Source organism: Dipodomys ordii, unplaced genomic scaffold (genome assembly GCF_000151885.1).
Source record: "Dipodomys ordii isolate 6190 unplaced genomic scaffold, Dord_2.0 Scaffold5, whole genome shotgun sequence".
Taxonomy (NCBI): Eukaryota; Metazoa; Chordata; class Mammalia; order Rodentia; family Heteromyidae; genus Dipodomys; species Dipodomys ordii.
In genome coordinates this window covers 31,293,016-31,319,642 of record NW_012267221.1, presented here as the reverse complement: position 1 = coordinate 31,319,642, position 26,627 = coordinate 31,293,016, and the positions used below count along the sequence as shown (strand labels likewise).

Here is a 26,627-nt window from a genome sequence, read left to right as displayed (position 1 = left end):
GACATCAAATATAGTGAAAGCAGGGGTTATACTGTGGGGGAGGGACATACAAAGCAACAAAGAGATAATCTTATGAATGCGTTAGAAACACATGCATGAAAGAAAAATCATTAAAATATATATCTAACGGTTCATTTTCCTGACATCACATTATCTGACCTTTTCCGCTTGACTCATACATATACTAGATATCAAGTAAAATTTTAAAAATTTAAACATTCCTTTTTGTTTCACTTGATACGTCTCATTTTGTTAAAAATTATTATTACATTGGGAGTTTATGCAATTATTCTGTTTTTATTCTTTCATCTTATTAAATTAGAGAATTTAAATGCATAGAGAGCCCTGTTTTAGGTTATAGTTAAGGGGAGATATTGAGATATGAAGTCTGGAGATAGACACATAACATATACATACATATTTTCTTTTTTGGACACAGTTCCCTAGATGATTATAATGTATAGTAAAGGCCTAATGCCATTATACAGATACTAAAGAAAATTCTGATTTAAAAAGAACTTTATAGAGCTCAGAAATGTGACATAACTAGGAAAATGTGCTAATGATGAACTTAGTTGTGGTAGTACCAGTAGCAGTGTAAGTACAATGTCTAACTCATTTTCCTTCTATCTAAGCAAACTGTCTAGGCTTATCTCTGTCAAAATGAAATTCTATTTATTTTAGTTAAAACTTTTAATCAGATTTGCTCATCCAGTGCTGTTTTTAAGAAAAACATTTTTTTATTGAGTTACACTTTCCTTGAACAGCTGTTCTTTATTTCCCTCTGCTATATGTATCTCTTCTTTCTTTTCTCTTTTGTTTTCCTGCTGGTTCCTGAAGAAAAGTAGATAGTTTACATATCCATGTTATAATTTGTTCTGGAAACATGGCTTTAATGAAATCCTTGTCAAGTGGTGCCATCCCCCAACAAGTTATTCTCTCTTTGTATGTATCTGGTAATATACTCATTGTCTAAAGACATACTGTAGACTGTTTTGTTGGCTACTTTTAGCTTTAGCAGTTCTTTTATTTTAGAATGTGATGCTCTTTATATGTTCACTCAAGTGTCTGCTTTTTATTATTGTTAATGTTCTGTATGTAAGCATAAGATGATTTTTTTATTCTTCTACTTCATTGATTTAAAAAACTGATAAAAAGATTGCTGTATAAGTTATTTATGATTCTTTTATTGAAAAAAACAAAAATACAGCATCTGGATCTCATGGCTTGAGTTTCTTACTTTCCATATTGTCATTTTCATGCATGTTCTTGTCTCAACACGGAAAGTCTGTGCCTGATCAAAGATCTTTCTTTTCTTTTCAGAAACTGGTGGTGGAGAATGTTGATGTTCTAACACAAATGAGGACCAGCTTTGATAAACCAGACCAGATGGCTGCACTCTTTAAAAGATTATCATGTGAGTAACTCATACTACATTTTCTAAATATGATGTTGACACTCTGTATTTAACTTTTGCCCAAGATTTTGTAACATAAATTCAAACAGTATATTTTAAAACTATACTCTGTTGAGCCAAAACATTTTTTCCATCAGAGGATCTATACAAAATATAAAACATGTTTATGAATTTTTTAATGTGTCAGTTATTTTAATGAAAAGTCATTATCAAATAGTTCTTGAGCCCAATAGATGGTAAGTTACATTAATTTAGAGTAAAGTAGAATTTGTTTCTGATCCTGTAACTTTGTAAACATCTACTCTATTGAGGTATAATTTCCCTATAATGAAATACATTTAATAATGTGTGAACGCGTCTTTGTGGTATAGTGCTTGCCTAATATGCACAGAGCCCTGAGTTCAAGTCCTCTGTACCACATAAACAGGAAAAGCTGAAAGTGGCACTGTAGCTCAAGTAGTAGAGTGCTAGCCTTGAGCAAAAGAAGCTCAGGGACAGTGCCCAGGCCCTGAGTTCAAGCCCCAGGACTGGCAGTATTTTTTTTTTTTAACTGACAGGCGTATACATCTGTATAACTGTTGGCACAATCAAGATAGTGAATAGGTCCATTACCTTGGAAAATTTTTTCCTGTCTCTTAGTAGTCTCCTACTTCAGCTTCCAAACCTAAACTACCAAGGTCTTTAGAAAATTTATGTCTGGCTTCTTTCACTTAATATAATTATTTAAGACTCATCTATCAGTGTTGTTAAATGATTTGGTTTCATAGAAGTCTGAGCAAGTAACTTAAAATCTGCTTCAAATACTTTCTTGAAATTGATTTTGGGGGATATACTTTATTGATTACTTTAAAATTCTTCCAACACTAAAAAATGAGTGAAATTCTGAATAAAACCTTCTTCACATTGCAAGGTTAGGAAAAGGTTTATTTTCCCAAGTAAAAAATAATCTTTGGGGATGAAGGAATAGTCCAATGGTAGTGTGCATGCTTGAAATATGTTCAACCTAGAGTTCAAATCCAACACTAATAAAAATAATAATCATCAGCTGACCTAGGCACTGTGACTTACTCCTGTAATCCTAGCTAATTGGAAGGTGGAAATTAGGAGGAATGCTGGTTGAGATGAGTCCAGGCAAAAAGCTTGTGAGACCTTATCTCACAACAACAAAAACAAACACAAAACAAAACAAAAGCTGGGCTTGGTGAGATGTGTTTGTCATCCCAGCTATGGTGGGGAAAATAAATAGTATTTCAGACTAGGTGGCCTGGGAAGAGACCTACCTAAAAAAACAACCAGAATAAAAAGGGCTGGAGTTTGTGGCTCAAGCAGTAGAGGGCATGTCTGGCAAGTATGACACCTTGAGTTCAAGGCCCAGTAATTTGCAAAAACAAAACAACTAATGAGCACAAAGTTAAAATATACTAAAGCTCAACTTCTAGAACACCTGCATTAAGAATAAAGTGAAAAAAAAAGAAATAATATTGGCTGGATATTGTAGAGAAGAACAGTATGGATAAATAAATCAATTTTAAAGTCTTATGTAGTTTACTGTCTTTATATTTTCTGGTCATTTTTCTTTATATTTCTTATGTTTCAGATGGTTTTCCTCATTTTTAAGTCAGGTTTTCGCCTTACCAGCCTCACCCCTATTTTCCTAGTAATAAGCAATCATGTGCCTGAACCTTCTAGATAGAACCAGGTTGAAAATACATTGAAATGTTTAAATGCTTTATTAACTCTCTTGTTTGTATAGTTGAACAAAATGGACTTGGTTAAACTTCCAAAGAGAATTTGCAGATTTTCAAGGCAAAGTGCAAGATCTTTTATCTAAACTCTGCTTACTTGAATTTTTAGTGTAACACTGATGACTTACAACCTTAAGATATACCAAAACAAAATCTAAATTATTGAATCTTTATTGCACATATTTACATAATTTGTTTTTTAAGTTTGTTGTTATTATAAAGGTGATGTATAGAGGAGTTAGTTACATAAGTCAGGTAATGAATACATTTTTTTTTTTGGACAATGTTACCCTTTCCCTTGCTCTCTCCCAGTTTTTCCCTCCCATTCCCACCCACAGCTCGGGTAGTTCATTTTCCAAATTTGTTTTTAAATATATTTTATCAAATCTTTTTTCTGGTGTGTATTTTATTTTATTTTTAAAATTTTATTTATTTATTTATTTTTATTGTAAAGATACTATACAGAGGGTTACAGTTACATGAGTAAGGTAATGAGTACTCTTCCTATTGAGCATTGTTACCCCCTCCATTGTTTTCCCCCTACCATCCCTTCCCTCCCTACCTTCCCCAAGGTTCTTTTTTTTTTTATTGTGATTAAGTGATTACATAATTTCCCGAATTTCACAGTATTGTGGAATAATGATGCTCATTTAAAGTCACAAGTTCATTCTAACTTTCCTGGAGCAAATTGTCTATCACAGTCTATAACATATAATGGTGTACACATGTTATACATCTGGTGTGTATTTTAGAGAAAGGAAATGATTCAAATGAGAGAGTTACTTACTCAGTAGTGACTATTCTTTGCAGTTGATGTGTATACAAAATGCATTTTTTCTTTGATCTCTTTCTTGTGTTTTCTTCATCCACACAGAAGTCTTGTGTGTTTTTATAGGAGTCCAGTTTTACAAACACTAAATATATTCTGGAATTTATTTTCATTTCCAGGGCTTCCAGTGTGACTTGAGCAAATTTCATAATGTTCTTTCTCCTTCCTGTATAATCTCTTACACTCTTTAATTTTTGAACTAAGTTCTTCATTTTATTTTATCCCCTTGATTCACAACCATTATTTTTTAGTTCCATTCTACAATTCTTCCTTTTTAAAACTCATTCTATTGACTTTGCCTTCCTTCCACCACCTACAGTTTGTTCCAGAGACTTTACTGTAGCAATACTTTGCTAAAACTATTTCCACAGAAATACCTAGAATTCTGAAACACTTCTCAGAGAATAACCACATCTTTTTTTCCTATGTCTTTGTCCTGAAATTCTTAACTCAATGAAACCATGATGCCTTTACTTTCCTGAATATCCTCAAGTACAGTATTTGACTTATTCTGGACTAGCAGTTTTCATCAGTAAAGGTTTATTCTCTTCATTTACCAAATCAAAACACCAAAACATCTATCTGTAACATAGTCCTTTTTTTTTCCTTCTTCAGTTCTGGGTTGAATTCAGGGCCTTTCACTTGATATCCAGGTACTCCACCACTTAAGGCATACCTCTGGCTCATTTTTGCATTGTTTATTTTCCAGGTAGGGTTTATACTTTATGCTGTGATCCTTTTACTTGTACATACCTTTGTCACTGGGGATGACAGTGTATCAATGCTTCCAACCATTGTGCTCTTTCAGCTTTGGTAGCTCGGATATCAGGTATATGGTTGAGAGTTTCATGAAATTCTTTTCATCTACTGGCCTCCACCTGTAGTTCCCCATCTCTGTCTCCCAAGTAGCTAGGATTACAAATTTGAGCAACTTGTCTTGTTTTTGTTGGCTAATCTTTTATGTAGTGCCAGTTTGAAATTTTCCCATTCTTTTATTTTTGCTCTAAAATTCTATTTAGTAAATTTTATCCCATCTTATTTACCAGTGAATCTTTAACCTTAAGTTTTAAATTAATCCTGAGCCTTAATTCTCTGTGTGTGTTTACATACCAAGTGATAGTTTGACCATGTGTCTCTTAAGTATGATCCAAGAACCAGCAGCAGTAAGCAACATTACCAACTAGGATCTGGTTAAGAACACATATTATTGTGCCTCACCCAAAATGTACTGACTTGTGAACTATGGTGATAGAATCCAACAACTTATGTTTAATAAGCCAGTTAAAGGAACAAAGTATTAGACATTTTCAAATGTATGATTCACAGATAATTGATGTGATCTCTGCAATGGAAAAATGTTCTGTCATGGGGAGGGGAGTAGGTTAAATTGGTGGAGAGAAAAGGCTTGGTATTCTTTTTTTTTTTTTTCAATTATTAACCATATCATTTCCCTTCTCATTCTTCATTTCCTTAAATTCCTCAGGTACTAGCTATGTCCTGTAGATGAAAGTTTTCAAATTTGTGGGTCACCAGTGGTTTAAAGGAAGACTATTTAGTCCTATGCAAGGTGCTATTGTTGCTATTTTGGTTTTTATTTTATTTTATTACTACTATTATTAAAGTAGTTGTACAAAGAGATTTTAGTTCCTTAAGTCAGGTTATGAATGCAATACATTTTGATTAATGTTACCCCTTCCTTCCATCATTCTCCCACCTTCTCTACATTCCTACCCTCTAGTTACCTAGTTTAATTTTTTATATAGTGTACACTGTGTTCACTATATTTCTTCAGTCTTCCTCCCTCGGTTTGTATACCCTCCCTCTCAACATGTTTCCACTTCCTGTTATTCACACCTAAAAATTTTTTTCACACCTAAAAAAAAGATCCAAACTTATGACTTCTAAAAAACCTACACAGTACTTTCTGCATTGCAGTGACTTGCCCCACAAGAACTATTTAGTGTCCGTCACCCAGTTTACTTCACTGTTTTATGGTAGAAGCTGTGGTCATTTGGGTTCACAACTCTTGCTTCATGAAGATCTTACCTCCTAAATGTAATACCTCAAATCTGTTGCTTTGTATTCCTATGGTTCTTGTTGATGGTTTCACTGTCTTTGTGTGTGTTTGTGTGTGAACAACACTCAAGGGTTTATTCTAAATATGCTTCCAGTTTTCCTTTCTAACTTGGCCTTATTCAGTCAAAAGCTTAAACATCTGTTGTTATATAACCATATAATTCAAAAACACTGAACAACTTCATTGCTTAAAGATTATTATTAAGGGCTGGGAAGGTGGCTTAGTGGTAGAGTCCTTGCCTAGCATGCATGAAGGCCTGGGTTCGATTCCTCAGTACCACCTAAACAAAGAGCTGGAAGTGGAATTGTGGTTCAAGTGGTAGAGTGCTAGTTTTGAGCAAAAGAAGCTCAGGGACAATGCCTACGCCCTGAGTTCATGCTCTAGAACTGGCAAGAAAAAAAAAGAAAAAGAAAGAATACTATTAACTCATGAGCAAGACATTTTTAGATTAACCTCACATTTAGCTATTATTTTCCTCCCTTTCCTCCATTACCTGTTGCTCTCCTGGCCCCAGGCCCTATACTAGGTAGTATTAGTTCCTTAGGAACTAATGGAAATTATGAGAAATGAAGGCATATCAATGGTCATATAGATTGGTAAATAATCTATTAAATAACAAATTAAGCAGATTGCTTCCTCTAAAGTTTTTTAGAACTTTTAATGTGGTTGTGGGAGATAGTTTCTCCACTTTTAAATTCTGGGTGACATTCTTTTATGTTGGTGCTAGAGCCTGAACATTTTTTTGGTTCCAGGCTCTGCTACTTGAGACATTCACTACTCTTTAGTTGTCCCTTTAATTGTTAATTGGAGATAACAGTCTCATGGACTTTCCTGCCAGGGAAACCATGATCTCAGCCTCCTGAGTAGCTAGGATTATAGACATGAGCCACCAGTGCTGGGCCTGGCCTGTCATTCCCTTTCATGGGTTTTGTTATTGTTTTGGTTTGTGACGTAGAATGGTTTTCTCTTTGTACTCTTCCTTTTCTTTTCTTTTCTTTTTTTTTGGTTGGTTATGGGGCTTGAACTCTGGGCTTGGTGCTGTCCCTGCACTCTTCAGCTCAAGGTGAGTGCTCTACCCCTTGAGCCACAGTGCCACTTCTGGTTTTTGAGTGGTTTATTGGAGATAAGAGTTTCATGGACTCTTCTGTCCGGGCTGGCTTTGAACCATGATCCTCAGATCTCAGCATCCTGAGGCGTGAGCCACCAATGCCTGGCTGTACTCTGCCTTTATACTCAACTTGGATGACATTTTCTTAGAAAAAAATATTAATTTTATTTCTTTTTTTGGTTAACAACAACTTACTTAGTCATATGTCATCATTTCCTTAAACATCTGCTAATCTTCTGGTAATTGGTCACTTTTGAATACTATAGATAAAAAGATTAATAAGGCTGATTTTGCATATGTGGAATTTATAACATACTCATGCCTTATGTCACTTTGTTTTTAAATTTTCATCACATTTTAGTTCATATTCCTGTTTGATTTAATAATAGGTTGCTTATGATCAGAGGTTAAACAGCTATGCAAGAAGTAATATGCCTCTCCATTCTTATTCACCTAGTAGCTATAACTAACAGTTTCCTATATACCTCTTTCTAGAAGTTTATTGTGTGTGTACAAATAAATATATACATATATTTATTTTTCTCTCAACTAATGTAATTTGTTAGTTGACTTAACAGCCCATTAATGTAGTTTGCAACTTGAAGTCTCAAATCATTATCCCATTTATATAAATGTTCTTATTACATAGTTCAGTGCCTTTGGGGGGGGGGCCTCCGGTCTGAACTCTGGGCCTGGGCGCTGTCCCTCAGCTCAAAGCTAGCACTCTACCACTTGAGCCACAGCGCCACTTCTGGCTTTTTTCTTTTTGCTTATGTGGTGCTGAGGAATCAAACCCAGGGCCTCAGGCATGCAAGGCAAGTGCTCTACCACTGAGCCACCTTCCCAGCCCCAGTTCAGTGCCTTTAATAATTGCTTAGCTTTATAAAGAATGAAAGTATTGTCCCTTCTAGTCCTAATCTGCCTGGATTTTGTTAACCCAGTTTGAGTATTTTAAATGCTTAGTAATCTTTGAAATAATATGCTCTAATCAGTATGTAAGTGATCAAATCCATTGGTAAGTTTCAGTAACCTGGGCCTGCCAAAACTTCTTGTAATTTCAGTGTGTCCTAAGCCCACAATAACTTAAAATTTTAGTCTTTCAAAGTCCCTAAGCCATTTGAGAGAATTTAACTCTTACTAAGTCTGATAGTCTTCTTTTTTTCACTAATTTCTTGTTCTTTGACTACCTCTACCCTTTTCTAGAGCTGACTTACAGGTTTGATGATTTCCAGATCCTGAGCCATCTAATCCATTTATAAGGATGAAGTATTATATATATATGTGTGTGTGTATAAATATGTGAATTAATAAACTACAATTACTTTAATTTCTAATTAGATTAAATATTAACCATGTATTGATCAAATTGGCATTGGTCATGCCTTTTATCATGAAAATTTTATATGACTTCACAAGTTTTCTTCAAGGTTAAGAAACAATCCATTTCATACTTTTTCCTTCTCTTCTCCCCTTTCTACAAATATAGCTGTTGACAGTGTCTTGAAGAGGATGACAATAATTGGTGTAATTTTATCCTTCCGGTCATTGGCACAAGAAGCACTTAGAGATGTAAGAAACCATTACAAGTATATATATATATATATATATTTAATATATATATATGTTCACATAACCCCTTTTAGTTTCTTAAAATCACAATTGGCAGTAATGTAATTAAGATTTTGTTTTTTTAAGTTATGAAAATAAAGCTTATTGTTTCCCTTTTGATATTAAAGTTTGGAGGATATAGCTTACCCTGTTACTTACTATTTTTTCAATTTTGTTATTTATTAATAATTTTATATTTGACCTATACTCAGTTAACATTGAATCCATTCCATTTTCGTGTGTTTGGTTCTTTAGAAAAATAACAAGTAAATACTTTTTCAAAAACCAGAACTCCTCAAATGGTAATATTTCATGTATTTAGAGGTTACCATTTAAAACTCTGTTTTTATTTGTTGTCTTGTGTAGGTCCTATCCTATCACATTCCTTTTCTTGTAAGTTCAATTGAAGATTTCAAAGATCACATTCCAAGGGAAACTGATATGAAGGTAATAATATAAGTTCTATTTGGATTCTTACTGATTCTTAACTAAAGTATTTAAACTACATATGAGATAAAACCTAAATAGCTTTAATATTTCTCTTTTTAGAATTACCATGGTAGTCTTTAAAATTTTATCTTTTGAATGTGTAGCACCAAAGTACTGTTAAGGCAGTCAGTAAAACTGGTGAAAAATTAGTCTTATTTTACTTAAATTCATACCTATTGATATTTAGTCATAAGGCAGAATGAGAAAGCTGAGCCAATGAAAGGAGAGTTGTTTTAAATACATCTACTCTGTTTTTTTTTTTGTTTGTTTGTTTCACAGTATTGAGTATTTAAGATTGAACCCAGGGCTTGTGTATGCTCCACAAGTGTGCTACCACTGTATCATCTCCCTGTAAAAGATGTTACTTATAGGCTGTCTTCTTTAGTATCTTTTTTTTTTTTTGTCAGTCATGGGCTTGAAATTCTGGGCCTGGGCACTGTCCCTCAGCTCTTCAGCTCTAGGCTAGCACTCTACCACTTGAGCCACAGCTCCACTTCCAGCTTTTCTGCTTATATGATGCTGAGGAATCGAACCCAGGGCCTCATGCATGCAAGGCAAGCGCTCTACCACTGAGTCACCTTCCCAGTCCTTCTTAGTATCTCTTTTGTTTTATTTTGATGTTTGGGACATAGTCTCACTATGTAGCCCAAGTTGGCCTTGGAACTTGCTATGTAGCCCAAGCAGCTTAAAATTCTCAATCTTTATGCCTCCATGTTCTAAGTCCGGGAATTGAAGATATGTACTACCACGCTTAGCTAATATTAATTAATGAATATAAGGTAAAAGATGGACAGCTTCATGTGAGCCCATAGTTTTGCTTTGAAGACTTACTGAACCATGAAGTAATAACCACTAATCTAATCCTAGCTGTGGTTTTCTAGTAATTATGTATCTACACATACATTAATGCCAGAGCTTTCCTGTTTCTTAAGATTATTTTCATTCCTGTATATCTTGAAAAATACTGACTGAAAATAATTTCTAAATTCTTGTGTGCTACAGATCTTAAACTGGTGTTGCTCAGTCTTCTTTTATAATCCTACCTCTTGTTCCTTCCTTCTTTTACCTTCTTTCTTAGTCTCCTTTTCCTTATATATTCTCTGTACTCACCAGATTTTGGGGCATTTGCATATAAATCAATTTTATCCTCTTTATTTTGGTTGAAAATTTTTGCCTTTTGCCTTTTGAAATCCTACTTATCAGTTAAGTTTTATTTTAGTAGACATTTTGTTTAGTCTTCATTGATAAGAACTTTTTTCTTAGTGAGAACTTTGTATTTGCTACCATGTATGTAATTATGTTTTTCTACTATCCCAGATGTTCCTTTAACTTTGTGTTTTCCTATAGTTCATTACAGAAATAAAGTGAATTTTAGAGGTTTATCATTTAAACTGTATACATATAGGTCAGAATTATTTTCTTTCTCTTTTGGAGGACAGGTGTGATACTAGGGTTTGAATTCAGGCCTCAAACTTGTGTCATACCTCTATCCCTTTTTGCTTTAGTTATTTTTCATAAAGGTCTTGCTTTTTGCCTGGGACCAGTTTCTGCAAACAATTTTCCCAATCTCAACTTCCTGAACAACTGGGATTATAGGCCTGTGCTTGGCTTTGAGATTATTTCTGCAGTGGAAGTTGTGAAGGAAGCATAAAGTTAATTAGTCATAAAAAAGCAATCAGTTCTTGACATGATACTAGTGGGGAGGTTACAGGAGTTCTAGTTAATATTCTAGCAACAATGAATTAACCATCCAGTTTTTAAACTTGTTATAATTATGTTGTTTCCAGCAAATTTTTAATAGAATTTATTGTTTAAAAAAAGAAAAAATTGGGCTGGGAAGGTGGCTCAGTAGTAGAGTGCTTGTCTTGCATGCATGAGGCCCTGGGTTCAATTCCTCAGCACCACATAAACAGAAAAAAAGAAAAAAGCTGGAAGTGGCGCTGTGGCTTAAGTGGTAGAGCGCTAGCCTTGGGCTGAAGAGCTGAGGGACAGTGCCCCGGCCCAGAGTTCAGGCCCATGACCAGACCCAAAAAAAAAGAAAAATTATTTTTAATAGTTTTATTGAGTTAGAATTCACCTTTCATAAAATTTATATGGAGAATTCAGTATAGCCACAGACTTACAATCATCACTACAAGCAAATTTTTTATTATTATCATTTTTTTTATTTTCAAATATATTTTTTATTGTGAAAATACTGTACAGAGGGGTTACAATTACATGGGCAAGATAATGAGCACATTTCTTATTAAGCATTGTAGCCTCCTCCTTTGTTTCCCCTTCCCATCTCTTCCCATCCTCCCCCCCACCTCCCCACCCAGTCCTTCTCCCCCCCCACCAAAGTTGTAAAGTTCGTTTTCGACATAACGACTTGTACATCTCATTGTTGCAATGATTATTTCTTTGTTGCTTTGCATGTCCCTCCCCCACAGTATTACAAGCAATTTTTTGAAGATTCCTTCACCCCATTAACCAAGAGCAGTCACTTTCCTACCAAGATAGTCATTAATCATTCTGACTCTGTAGATTTACCCATTTTGAACACAACATGTAAATCACATAGCACAAAGTCTTTTTTAAAATAATTTTATTGAGATTAAGTCATTAAATAAATTTCACAAATTTCACAGTATTGTGAGATGGTGATACTTAGTTCAAGTCACAAACACATTTTAACCTTCATGAGGCAAATTGTCATTATCATGGTCTATAATGTTTGTGAATTCTATGAGCTTTGATAATACAACTATTTCTTCCACTTCGGGTTATATGTATGTTTCTTTCCTTTTGCTTAGTGTTAGCTGTTCACTCTATCCCTCTTATTCCCTCCCTCCCATCTCTGCCCTTGAGTTGCTTTTTCATCAATGTCCAGTGCAGCTGATGAGCCCCTCTGTTGTATATTTTCCCATTTCCCTCGGATTCTGTGTCCTCCTCCTAGCTTCCTTCAGATGCACACATATATATGCCATATGTGGGGTCAAGAACATGGAGTCATTTAGTAATGATGTGACAAATTTGAGTGGAGGTCCTTTGTTTCTTGAGTACTGTTTACTTTGTCACATCTCCTTGCATTTTGGATTTAATGTTCACATATCAGGGAGACCATGTGCAGTTTTTCTCTCTGCTCTTGGCAAGTTCTCTGTGAATGCCATTATTTTGTCCTTTTGAATGACTGCATAATATTCCATTGTATATAGGTACCACAGTTTTTGGATCCATTCATCTGTAGTGGAGCATCTGGGTTGTTTCCATGTCTTGGCTATTGTGAACAGAGCACATAGTCTTTTGACACTGACATCTTTAATATTGTAAAGTTGTCATGGTTCCTTCATATTTACTGTATATCTTCCTTTTAAAAATTATTATTGAACAATGTTTTATTGCATGGATGTATCCCAGTTTATTCATTCACAAATTGATAAACATTTGAGTGAAACTAGGGAGTCATGTGGAAACTTTTATGTTTATATATATATATATATTTTTTTTTTTTTTTTGGTCCGGTTGTGGGGCCTGAACTCTGGGCCTGGGCGCTGTCCCTCAGTTCTTCAGGTCAAGGCTAGCGCTCTACCACTTGAGCCACAGCGCCACTTCCGGCTTTTTTCTTTTTGCTTATGTGGTGCTGAGGAATCAAACCCAGAGCCTCAGGCATGCAAGGCAAGTGCTCTACCACTGAGCCACCTTCTCAGCCCCTTATGTTTATATTTTTGAGGAACCACCAAACTGTTTTCAAAGAGAATGCACTATTTATTTATTTATTTATTTATTGTCAATCATGGGGCCTGAACTCTGGCCTGGGCACTGTCCCTCAGCTCTTCAGCTCAAGGCTAGCACTCTACCATTTGAGCCACAACACCACTTCCCGCTTTTTCTGCTTATGTGATGCTGAGGAATGGAACCCAGGGTCTCATGCATGCAATGCAAGCACTCTACCACTGAGCCACCTTCCCAACCTGCAAATGCACCATTTTATAACAGTGTTATAAGGAGTTTTACTTTAAAATAATTAAATAAAATTTTATGTGGTACTGAGGTTTTAACTCAGGGCTGAGTTTTGCCTTTTTAGATAAGTACTCTGCCACTTGAGCCATGTCTCCATCATGCTTTCACATTTTCTGCATCCTTACAATATTTTTTGGTTACAACCATTCTTTCTAATGGGTGTGAATTGGCATTTCATTTGTTTTGATTTATATTTCCTTAATGGCAAATGATACTACCTTTTTATGTATTTTTTGCCTATTTGTATATCTTTAAAGAAGTATACATTCAGAACTTTTGTCAATTTTGAATTAGGTAGTCTTTTTATTTTTGAAATGTAGGAGTCTACATATTCTGGAAAGAAGACCATTAATAAGTAATTTCTATTGAATATAGACATAAGCATAAGTCAGTAATATTCCAATTTTGTGTCTCTCAGTTGCATATTTTATACTCACACATTTAAGGAAAGTTGTAACTTTACAGTGTTTTGATTGGAATTTGCCACAAAATATACATAAGATTTGTCTGACATAATAGTAGGGAGTTATAACTAGCAGTATATCACAGAGTACAAAAGCACTCATACTATCTGTTAACTGCTTCAGCCAAGTTCTGCAAGTTCTTGCAAGCAAAAGGAGTCTGGTTGAAACACTAAATATTTGCCTAATAAAGTGAAATTGTTCAGGTGTTTGTTAAAACATTTCTTACTTTGTAATTTCTATATATTTACCAGGTTGCAATGAATGTGTATGAGTTATCATCAGCTGCTGGATTACCTTGTGAGATTGATCCTGCATTGGTGGTGGCTCTTTCCTCACAAAAATCAGGTAAAATGGGGTAGTAAACATGTAGCACCCTTATTAAAATTACCAGGGCAATATAGTTACATGTGTATATTTATCCATTTATGAAAAAAATACTTTATTTTTAATATTACTTTTAATGATTTAAGTACATCAGATCAGAAAAGACGAAGATCCCTTTTTCCTGGAGCTTAGGTTGTCTCATAGTCATCATACAGAAGCCAGCTAAGCCAGAAGACGGGGTGAGGTGATGTAGTCTGTTTTAGTGTATGTTGGTGCTGCAGTGAAGAGGATTAAAGTTTGAACCTTAAATTACTCCAGCTTTCAGCAGCTTAATGAGAAAAGGAAGCAGTGCCAAAAATATACTGCGCTGGAAGCACCAGTGAAGTTGAAGAAAAACTAGGGAAAAACTCCTAGGAAAGTGGAAAGAGAATGACCAACTCTGAAATGTTAATGGCTTATGTTGACAAAATCAGTTCCAGCAGTTACATTCAAAAGACTGAATTCTTACTGGTGAAAAAAAAAAATTGGAGATAGTGTCAGATGCTGGTTTCTCATGCCTAGAATCCTAGCTACTCAGGGGGCTGAGATTTGAGGATCACAGTTTGAAGATAGCCTGGGCAGGAAAGGCTCAGAGACTCTAATCTCCAATTAACCACCTAAAAACTGGAGGTAGAGCTGTGGCTCAAAGTGGTAGAGCTCTAGTCTTGAGCAAAACAGCTTTGGAACAGGCCCTGAGTTAAAGCCTCATGATCAACAAAAATTTTAAACAATAAAAAAAAAGAAAGAGAGAGAGTATATTTCTTTTTGAATGTCAATCCCTTCCCTAGCTCTCTCCAGGGATTTTTCCCTCCTGTCCCCACCCACAAGTTGTATAGTTCATTTTCAACATAGTATCTAGTGAAACTGCTGAATTTGTTCATCTTTTACAATTTTTTAACAATTTAACTTTAATCCATCATCTAAAGTTTGTTTAACAAAGTACAGTATGACCAAATAAATCAGTTAACTCTATTGTATAAGACGCAGCATTTTCCTTTACTACTCACTCCTCTGTCCTTAAAAAGTTTCCTTTGCTATCCTATCCACATTTTTTAAAACCAACTTTTCTGTATTGTATTTCAAGTTGCATTAATGATTTAATAAACTTATTTTTCTGATTGATGTTATTTTTCTCTTTTTACATTTCAACCTTTTCCAGCAAATAATTTCTGGCAGTTAAGTATCACCTTTTACACATACTTCCAAATTTCAGGGCATGAGTAAACTTGGCAACCCTGTAGACTGTTACTGCATTTCTAAAAAAAAAAAAGATGCATGAAGTACTTATCACTGTCCAGACTTATTCAGAATATGCCTATAGGGAAATTATGAGTTCAACATGTTCATGCTTGTAACTTAAGACTAATTGGAAATCCCTGAAATGAGAGCAATTTATCTAGAATTTATAGCTCTCCCTGCTCTTAGCATCACTTTGTGGATTTTATGATGAATTATTAAATGTCTTGCCTTGTCACAAGTAAGCAACTCAACAAAACCATACCTGTTTTCCTCAGCAAAGAAGGTGTTTTACAATAGGAGATAAAGCCCTGGGAGCACTAGTTTAATAAACATTTTTCTCTATTTCAGCAAGCATTAGATAGCAAAATATTCTCCAATAACATTTCTAAGAAATATTTCACACTAAGAATCTATGAAATAATAACTTGCAAAAATTATCTACAACTCAGACCATCAGAAAATATTCAACTAATGGCTAAAATGCACTGCTTTCTAGATTATTTCAAGAACAACACAGTTCCACCACTATATGGGTCTCTTCAGTCATTGAAGCATACTACTGTAAAACTACTAAAGCAAATGGGAATCAAAGCAAAGTTCTTTAGTTTGTACCTCTGTAGTCTATAGAATAATAGCAGGCCAAGTTGGGTAAATTTTTAAATATAAGAATGCTTTCTAAAAGAAAAAAAAATTCTAGGCCCGGAGTCAGTGGTTCACGCTTATAATCCTACCTACTCAGAAGGCTGAGATCTACGGATCACGGTTCAAGGCCAGCCCAGGCAGGAAAGGCCATGAGACGCTTATCTCCAACAAATCACCCAGAAAACTGGAAGTGGTGCTATTGCTCAAAGTGGTAGAGCACTAGCCTTGAGCAGAAGAGTTCAGGAACAGCACCCAGGCCCTAATAACCCTCCCCCACCCCTGCCTGAAGAAAATGATACTATTCAATATTCAAAATAAAGCCTGTTTTAAAAAAAAATTGAATATACACTGACACGAGTTAAGTACTCAAACATATTTAATTGCAGAAGTGATGATATATAATGGTCTAGCTTTAGTTTTCTACAAGTAGTTAACCAATTTGCCAGCACCATTTACTGAAGAGGCTGTCTTTCTTCCATTCTACTTTTTTTGACTCCCTTATTGAAGATTAGTTGGCTATAGGTCTGCGGGTTCATTTCTGGGTCTTCAGTTCTATTCCATTGGTCCTGAGGTCTGTTCTTGTGCCAGTACTAAGCTGTTTTGAATACTATAACTTTGTAATAACTTACAAGTTTTTACAAATATATATATTTATTTATATATATATAATAACTTTGAAGTTATTGTTATTCCTCCAGCACTGTTCTTTCTGCTGATTGTTTCTGCTATTTGGAGTATTTCATTGTTCCATATGAATTTTTAGATTGCTTCCTCTATTTCATTTAAGAATGAGGTTAGGATATTGATGAGTATTACATTGACTTTGTAGATAGCTTTTGGCAGTATTGCTATTTTCACGATGTTGATCCTTCCAATCCAGGAGCATGGGAAGTTTTTCCACTTTCTTAGTTCTGCTTGAATTTCCTTTTTCAGATTTTTAAAGTTTTCATCATAGAGGTCCTTCGCTTCTTTGGTTAAGTTAATTCCTAGGTATTTTATTTTGGCAGGGGTGGGGAGGGGGCTGTTACAAAAGGAGTTGCTTTCCTGATTTCACCTACACTTATTATTGACATACAGAAAAGCCATTGATTTTTTAGGGTTAATTTTATACCGTGCAACTTTGCCAAAGTTTGTTTCAGCTTGAGTAATTTAGGAGTGGAGTCTATGGGATTCTTTAAATACAAGATCGTCATCTGCAAAGAGGGAGACTTTTACTTCATCCTTCCCTATTTGGATTCCCTTTATGTTTGCATCATATTTCTCTAGCAAGGCATTCTAATAGTAAGTTGAAGAGGAGTGGAGAGAGTGAACATTCTTGTCTCATTCCTGAATTTAGAGGAAATGGCTTTAGCTTTTTGCCATTAAGTATAATGCTAGCTGTAGGTTTGTCATATACACCTTTATTATATTGAGGAATGTTCCATGGATTCCTAGTTTCTCCAGAGCTTTCATCATAAATGGGTGTTGGATCTTGTCAAATGCTTATTTTGCATCAGTTGAGATCATGTGGTTCTTGTCCTTGCTCCTGTTGATGTGATGAATTACATTAATTGACTTGTGTATATTGAACCAGCTTTGCATCCCTGGAATGAATCATGTTTGATTATCCTGTATGATTTTTTTGATGAATTATTAAAGTAGACTGACCAGAATTTTGTTGAAAAGTTTTGCATTGATGTTCATCATAAAAAATGGGTCTATAGTTCTCTTTCTTTGATGAATCCCTCTCTGTTATGGGGATGAGGGAGGGTTATGATGGCTTCATAGAAAGAGTTTTGTAGTGAACTTTCACTTTCAGTTTCACTGAAGAGTGAGGTGTGAGTTCTGCTTTGAAGCCTTATAGAATTCAGCTGTGAATCCATCTTTTCTTGGATGGGAGGTCTCTTATTGCTGTTTCTATTTCAGTGCTTGATATGGTTCTGTTTAGTTGGTTTAAATCTTCTTGGTTTAGTTTGGGCATATCAATATTTGCTAGAAATTCTTCCATTCTAGATTCTCAAATTTGTTAGAATAAAGGTTTGAGAAGTATTCCCTTATAATGTTCAGAATCTTGGTTGTTTCTGTGGTGATGTTTCCATTCTCATCTCTGATTTTGTTTATTTGGGTGTGTTCTCTTCTATTTGCTAAGGGGTCTGTCAATTTTGTTAAGTTTTTCAAAGAACCAACTCTTGGTTTTGTTGATTCTTTCTATAGGATTTTGGACTCTAGTTCATTTAATTCTGATTTAATTTTAATTATTTGTTTCTATCTACTGGATTGGGGTTTGGCTTGTTGCTCTTTTTTAAGGAGCTTCAGGTGCATCATTAAATTGCTGGTTTGAGATCTCTACAGTTTGTTTATATAGGAACTCAGAGCTATAAATTTTCCTCTGAGTACTGCCTTTGCTGTGTCCCAGAGGAGCTGGTAATTAGTATTTTCATTTTTGTTAAATATCATGAACATTTGAAAAATGTTTAATTCTTAGTTATATGTGATAGTGGATAGTAGGATAATTATAAGTTCCTGGATATCCATTAAGTATTTTCTGACTAAGACTCCAGATGTCTAATTACTAATTAGAGCAAGAACATTGATGTCTAGTTCAGGAAAAATAAATAATTTTTTTCTTAAGGTGATTTTTGTAGAATAATTTATGAGATAATAAATTATATAAATTGTAGTAAATAAGAATTTTTTGATAATTTCTCATCAATTTTCCATTATGAAATTTAAGGATTTAGTTATCCTAACTATATTTTTGCCCTATAACATTACTGTTTTTGTTTTTGTTTTTGCTTTCTTTAAAGTAATAAAAGCCAGGCACTGGTGGCTCACACCTGTAATCCTGGCTACTCTGGAGACTGAGATCTGATAATTGTGGCTCAAAGCCAGTTGGGTAGGAACAGCTGAGATACTTTTATCTCCAATTAGCTACCTAAAAAATTATAAAAGTGCAGCTCTAAACTTAGAAGTGCAGCACTAAAAAAGTGTACCTCAAAGTGGTGGAGCACTAGCCTTGAGCTAATAAACTCAGGAACAGTGCCCAGGTTTTGAATTCAAGTCTCATGACTGACAAAAAAAGTGAATAAATAAAATAAAATCTTGCTTTATTGTTATATTGGGAGTCCTCTTAGTATGCCTGGAAAGTTGATTATAGCCAGTAGTAATACATATTATTTCTACTTTATTTCTTCTAACAAAATTTTAGCCAATTCTATAAAACTCCAATGAAATATTTTATTTCAGTATAAGAAATAAGTAACTGAATATTCAATAAATTCATTTTGTCTAGTTTAATTATCAAGTCTTAACTAATCTTGAAGAAATAACTTTATTTTATTCTTATTTTTTCTCCCATAGAAAACATTAGTCCTGAAGAAGAATATAAAATTGCCTGCCTCCTCATGGTCTTTGTAGCTGTTTCTTTGCCAACACTTGCCAGCAATGTGATGTCTCAGTACAGCCCTGCCATAGAAGGTGATAGTGGTTTAAAATCATCTTGGGAATAAAAAGAATTGTTAGTTTTGGTGTTATGTCTTTAAATAATTTAGTCTTAATTCCCTTATTAACTATGTAACTTTGGACAGTCTATTTTTTTTTCTTTCTTTTTTTTTTGTCAGTTGTGGGGCTTGAATTCTGGGCCTGGGTGCTGTCCCTCAGCTTTTCAGTGCAAGGCGAGCGCTCTACTGCATGAGCTACAATGCCACTTCTGGTTTTCTAGTGGTTTATTGGAGATAAGAGTCTCATAGACTTTCCTGCCCCGGCTGGCTTTGAACTGTGATCCTCAGATCTCAGCCTCCTGATGAGCTAGGATTACAAGTGTGAGCCACCGGCACCTGGCTCTATTTTCTTTTTTGAAGTCCCAGTTTTCTGATAATGAAATGAGATAGGATTATTTTAGGAATTGGGTGATAAATGTTTATAAAACCACTTAATATGTTTCTTAATTTTCTAAGATAGTATAAAATGGATGCATGATTTATTTTAAGGAGTTTTGAAAGTATTTGCCTATTTGATATAGTATAGACCTGATTATTTGTTCTTTATTTGCCCACAGTATTTTTAAAACATAATCTTCAGGAAAGTAAGGGAACAAGTCAGTTTGTGCTGTACTTTTAATCATGTTACAATTTATGTAGATTGTGAAATCATTAAAAACTTATTTTCTATGTGTTACATGAAATTTTGGGGTCACTCAGAATGTACAGAAAACTTTTTGTCCTTTCTCAGGGCACTGCAACAATATCCATTGCTTGGCGAAGGCTATCAACCAGATTGCTGCAGCTTTATTCACAATTCATAAAGGAAGCATTGAAGATCGTCTCAAAGAATTTTTAGCGGTATGTATAGGGAGTAACAAAATTCACGACATTTTACAAAAGAAATAAAATTATGACTGAGTTCTAACAGTAAATCCTCTTCCTATGCTCTGGTGGCATTTTTTTGTTTTGTTTTTGAATTCTTTTCTCAAGTATATAAATTTTGCTTTTCCTTGAATGTTTTTTGTTTTGGGAAGAACAACAAGTGAAAGCAGACAGTAAGACTAAGGAACAGAAGAAGGTCCTGAGTTCAAGCACTGTTACTAGCACCAGTAACAGAAAAAAAAGATAAATCAAGGATAGTCAATTTATGGTTTTTTTCCTTCTAGCTTAGAAATTTCTTCTCCACTTACAGAGCTTTGCAAAGTGACTTTATTTTTTTCACTGAAGCTGGGTGCTGGTGGCTCATGCTTGTAATCCTAGCCACTCAAGAGACTGAGATATGAGGATCATGGTTTGAAGCTAGCCTGCGCTAGAAAGTCCATGAGATTCTTACCTTCAGTTAACTGTGGTTCAACTGGTGGTACACTAGCCTTGAGCCAAAAAGCTCAGGGATAGTGCCCAAATCCTACCAATGGCACAGTATCAATTTTTTCTGATGGATAAATAGAATTCCATTGTGTATATATACCACATTGTCTGGATTTATTTGTCCATCGAGAAGCATCTGGGCTGATTACATATTTTGAGTATGGTAAATAAAGGAAACACTTCAGAAGCTCTCCTTTGGCATATCCAGATCACAACATGGCTGTTGATATGGGTGATATGTGTTGTCAACATTATTGAGTAAAATAAGGATTACTTGAACACAGACATAGCATGACTATGACAGTTAACGGGCAAGTAGCATAGACCTCCACAGTGAAGATGTTCTGGACAAAGGGATGAATCATGTCCCTGGTAGGATAGAGTCAGATGGTGTAAGATTTCATCACATTACTTAAAATGTCATGCAATTTAAAATTTAGTAAATTATATATGGAATTTTCCATTTAGTATTTTCTAACACAGTTGGCCACAGAAAATGAAACCGTGGTTTAGGGGAAAGTTTACTATATAGTTAATGTAAATACTAGTAAGAGAGAAAATAATTTGAATCATTGTAAGAAACGTGCTTATTCTGAAAAACAGCAGTTTTAAAGACTAGAATGAATATTTGGTTAAATATATCCCTTAATAGTTCTCTAAAGTATTTGAATGAAAAGTGAGTTAAATTACTCATTATTTTATATATAGCACTGAGTGATAGAAATGTGTTAGGAATTGAAGCATACTGAAAGTAAATAACTTTAAAAAACTCAATGTATATATGTACTTTTTAAGCTTGCATCCTCCAGTCTACTGAAAATTGGTCAAGAGACAGATAAAACTACAACAAGAAATAGAGAATCTGTTTATTTACTGCTGGATATGGTAAGCTTTATTTACTTTTTTTTACTAATAGAATTTCTAGTCATTCATTCCTCAAGGTCTTGACAAGCTAGAACACTTGTTTCCATCTCTTGCTTTCACTCCACCCAAGTTGTACACTTGCTAAAAATTACTGAAAAGCACCGACATACTATCTTACTCTTAAGATATCATATCAGACTCCAATAAAATAAAAGATTACCATTAACCTAGAATATTCTTCTATGAATCCTGTTTAATCTGTTGCTTGTATTTTCCTAGTTTCTCTGTTCTTTTCCAGCTTACTGTTTTTTACATTTGACAATTCTGTCCTTCTAATATAATTTCCTGAAGTTCCCTGGGCCTTGCCGAGTCTACCCCTGTACTATCTATGAGCCATCTATGTCTGTGTCAATGCTCTGCCTGCCTTGTGCCTTTCCTTTGGTTCTTTCTTGTACTTCCTGAGGTCTGTATTCTAATGAGTTAAACAAAACAACAACAACAGAAAAAAACCATACTTTAGCTGGGTGCCCAGTGGCTCCTGCCTGTAATCCTAGCTACTCAGGAGGCTGAGATCTGAAGATTATGGTTCAGAGCCAGCCCATGCAGAAAAGTCCATGAGACTTTTATCTCCATTTAACTACCAGAAAATCGAAAGTGGTGCTATGACTCAAAAGTGGTAGCCCTAGCCCTCATTGAAAGAGCTCGGGGAGAGCGCTCAGGACCTGAGTCCATGTCTCATGACCAATCACCCCAAAAATCCAAAGCTTAATTTTTTTTTCTGGATGATGTTTCTACCTACTATAATCAATGTTAATCTTTCTTTCCTTTTCAACTCTAGAATTTATACCTTTTCATTTAATTATAGTTAAGTCTTGTGTTTGCTTATTTTCTAGCTTAATCTTGAGTTCATAGTTGTGCTTAATGATATAGACTATATTTTAAATATTTTTGTATTCTCTTATAGCTAATATATATTTGAAGCTAGTGAAAGTGCTCAATATTTTCCCATTGATAAATTGATTTCATTAAAAAGGAACATTTAAAAATGTTATGGTCTACATTTTAAAGTTTTAGTAAAAGGAAAATGATTTGGGAATGGGTGGGGTTGGGAGAGATGAGAACATGGTGGAAAGTATGACAGTGATCAAGATACATTGTACTCTGACATTTTGAATTGACACTCCTTTGTACATCTGCTTAAGAATAATTTAAAGGAACGCCGGGTGCTTGTGGCTCACGCCTGTAATCCTAGCTACTCAGGAGGCTGAGATCTGAGGATCGCGGTTCAAAGCCAGCCCGGGCAGGAGAGACCGTGAGACTCCTATCTCCAATAAACCACCAGGAAACCGGAAGTGGTGCTGTAGCTCAAGTGGTAGAGCGCTCGCCTTGAGCTGAAGAGCTGAGGGATAGCGCCCAGGCCCAGAGTTCAAGCCCCACGACCGACCCCCCCCAAAAAAAAGAATAATTTAAAGGAAAGAAAAATATTGGGGTCTGTTCTACTAAGAACAGTTAAAAAATTGTGTCTTTTTAGTTGTCAGTAAATGTCCCATTATAAAATACTTGAATTATGACAAATGTTTGGAATTTTTCAGATTGTACAGGAATCACCATTCCTGACTATGGATCTCTTGGAATCCTGTTTTCCTTATGTGTTGCTGAGAAATGCATACCATGCTGTCTACAAACAAAGTGTTACATCTTCTGCATAAAATATCTACTTATTCAAGACAAGCACGCATTTTTGTTGCCTTGGTTTATCTGTAAACTGTGGAAATATTTTACCTTAAGGCCTGAAAAACCGTTTTGTGGATTATAAGTTTCTTTCATACGGTTGTATTTTCTGATCATTGGTTTCTTAATATGGCTATACTACAATACACTTGGTTGATTTAGGTTGCACATTCACTAATATAATTCCTATAATTTTGGAGTATCATTTGTTTGAAAAACATGTTTTTGATATTTGATAATGAAAAAATTGCTTGGTTTATTTCTGAAAAAGAATTGTATTTAGTGATTATTTTAGATAGTGATATTATAGCATTCATCTGTGTGTAAATTATTTCATATAGAGAGGAGTTCTGATCTGTACCTATGGTTCTTATTGAAAACAAAAATTGGATGTGCATTTGTGTGATGTTATGAATACATTTTTACCTTATTTTGAAACATTTGCCAAACTAAATACTCTAATATTGTATAACATTAAAAATGTTAAAGGACTGCTTAGCATTAGAAGCAGATTATGTCCTGAACTTCTAAAACAGCAGCATATGTTGTTGCTTGTACAAAGCCTGGTGATAATTTTTAGACTTACTTCCATGGTGCCCGGTTGGCATAAGCACTACCATTGTATCCTGCTGTATAATAAACAATCTTAGACATTTATCAACTGTTGATAAAAATGTTAGTCCTTAACCACTTTTTATATGTTTTAAAATTTTGAAATTCAAGTGTATCTGCCATAACATAAAATAAACACTAGACTATATCACATTTTGAATGGATTTCTTTAAGATCTTTGCAAAATTATATGACAGTTTGAAAGTTGTAGTTTAAACTTAGTTTGGCTTAAAAATTTAACACATCATTTTGCTATGGTCAGCTATTATAAGAACTACCTAAATGTTTTAGAAAATATTCTCCTGGGGGGGAAATAATGAAATAAAATACAATTATATAAAACTGTTTAAAGTTAAGAACTGAAAGAAAACTTTTGTGCCACCAGTTTACTAGTTATATCTGTTCCCAAATGCAGTTACTTAAAGGAATGGGGGAAGAAATGATAGGTCATCACTAGTGCAAATGTTGAAAAGTGCTGTTTCAGTCAGTAGTGAATGGAAATCCACAAAGGGCCTTTTGCTCACTGATTGGCTTGAAGGCCAAAGCAGCTCATTTAGTTTAAAAATTAAACAGATGTTTTTTGCTCTTTGATTGGCATTGTAAAGACTATTTTTCAACAGTTTGGTTTCTGGATAACATAAAGAGCTGTTTTTCACAGCTTCTTATGTATATACTGGTAGCTTGTGTTGAGATAAAAGAAAGCTGCTGAGAATTCAGTTATAATATTTTTCTTAGTTCAGATATAGACAGTGGGATGGAATCAATGTGCACAAGATCCCTATACTGCTATTTGACGTGTTGTTTGTGTACTTTGTTAGGGAATAATTGTCATGTGAAGAATTTTAGTAGTTCCATAAGGATTTTTTAAAGAGAAATCTTTAAATGGAATAGTTTCAGACTTAAAATAGTTTCAACTACTTATTGTATATAAACAGACTATGATTTAATGTTGTTAACTTTAAAATAGAAGGATCCTAGAGTGGTAATAAATTTGTTGGCAGTTCTGTTCTAAGAGGAAAGCAGGCATTTAATATGTACACTTTGAAATATGAAATAAAAAAGCCATGTACTACCACTGTTAGGTTAGGGCAAGAAAGATCACCCTTGAATATGTATGAAGTCTTTCTTGTCCAGATTTTTTTCTCATATACTCAGCTTCATATACTGACTGGCCTTTAATCCGATTACTTTTTACAGAAAATTTTTCTACCAAAAAAAGAGAAAAATAGTAGTGGGAGAGGTACGTAGAATAATTTGGAAGAAAAGTTTAAAAGTAAATTGACAACTATTTTTTTCTAATTACTATTTTTAACGTCTTATTTTAATCTTTGTTATTTTCTTCTAGCTTAATATTAACCATGGTGTTTTTGTTGTTTTCTTTATAATATGATCATATAGTACATATTGATCTGTGATCTGCTTGTCATTCTTTGTAATTCCTCCATATATACCATGAATTATTTAGCAACTTTATTTGGATGGACATTTAAGAAAGGTCTTGTTTTTCTTTATTGGAAATATCATGGATCTATGTCCTGGTGAACTTGACCCTTAGGAAACGTCTGAGAAATAAAATTGATTCCTGTCACTTTCCTATTCATTAATTCAAAAGATAGTTTTAGATGCGTGGTTAAAATGGTGAGTAAAATAGAGAAGTTTGCCCTTTCACTAAATTTGCATTTACTGATGGGAGAAAGCCTCCTGGCAGTTACACTTCAGGATGATATTCTGGGGGGAATCAATAAAGGCCTTATTTGAGAAAGCTTTATCAGGGAAGAGAAAACATTTGAGCTGATACATAGATCAGAGAGGGGAACATTGAAAGTGAAGGTCCTAGAGGTGAATACAGACTTGGCAACATATGAGAAGTTATAAGTATACCAATTAGTGTCTTGTCACAGGGAGTCCTACAGTTTCTCTTGTGCCCCTCATTAGCCAGCTAGTTCTTTTCTTGTCTGCTTGCATTTTTCCCCCTCCTTTGCCCAATATTGTTAAATAAAGAAGGAAATGCACATGAATTCACTGGTAAGTTATTATGAAATAATAAAGTATTACATATCAGGAGACCTAAACAAGGCCCAAATTCTGTCAGACAATGAACTGAAACCTACTGTATACATAATGTATTATTGTAGTTATGCTTTTTTTTTTTTTTTTGGTCGGTTGTGGGCTTGAACTCTGGGCTTGGGCGCTTGTCCCTGCGCTCTTCAGCTCAAGGCGAGCTCTCTACTGCTTGAGCCACAGCGCCACTTCTGGTTTTCTAGTGGTTTATTGGAGATAAGAGTCTCACGGACTTTCCTGCCCAGACTGGCTTTGAACTGCGATCCTCAGATCTCAGCCTCCTGAATAGCTAGGATTGCAGGTGTGAACCACTAGCGCCTGGCTATGCGTATTCTTTTACAATGACTCGACTTGGGGGATTTCAGTTATATTCTTCCTAAACATTTGTGAATAGTCCTTAAAGTAATAATTTCTTATGTCTTTAATGACTATAGCCACTCATAATGGCAGCATAAACCATCAACACAAGTGGGCACTCACTGCTGGCTCATACCTGTAATCCTAGCTACTCAGGAGTCTAATATCAGAATTGTGGTTCAAAGCCAGC

The 26,627-nt window shown here is 34.7% G+C and overlaps 1 protein-coding gene across 1 annotated transcript in view; it reads left to right on the top strand.

The window, feature by feature from the left end:
• Nckap1 (NCK-associated protein 1) overlaps positions 1-24,172 on the top strand; it is an 80,896-nt gene extending 56,724 nt beyond the window's left edge. The window contains exons 24-31 of the mRNA XM_013027554.1: positions 1,324-1,417; positions 8,663-8,745; positions 9,151-9,231; positions 13,991-14,084; positions 19,323-19,439; positions 20,193-20,302; positions 21,608-21,697; positions 23,269-24,172. Of these exons, the coding sequence (XP_012883008.1) occupies positions 1,324-1,417; positions 8,663-8,745; positions 9,151-9,231; positions 13,991-14,084; positions 19,323-19,439; positions 20,193-20,302; positions 21,608-21,697; positions 23,269-23,385 (786 nt within the window). The 3' untranslated portion in view covers positions 23,386-24,172. The remainder of the gene's footprint in view (positions 1-1,323; positions 1,418-8,662; positions 8,746-9,150; positions 9,232-13,990; positions 14,085-19,322; positions 19,440-20,192; positions 20,303-21,607; positions 21,698-23,268) is intronic.
• The last annotated feature ends 2,455 nt before the right edge of the window (positions 24,173-26,627 follow it).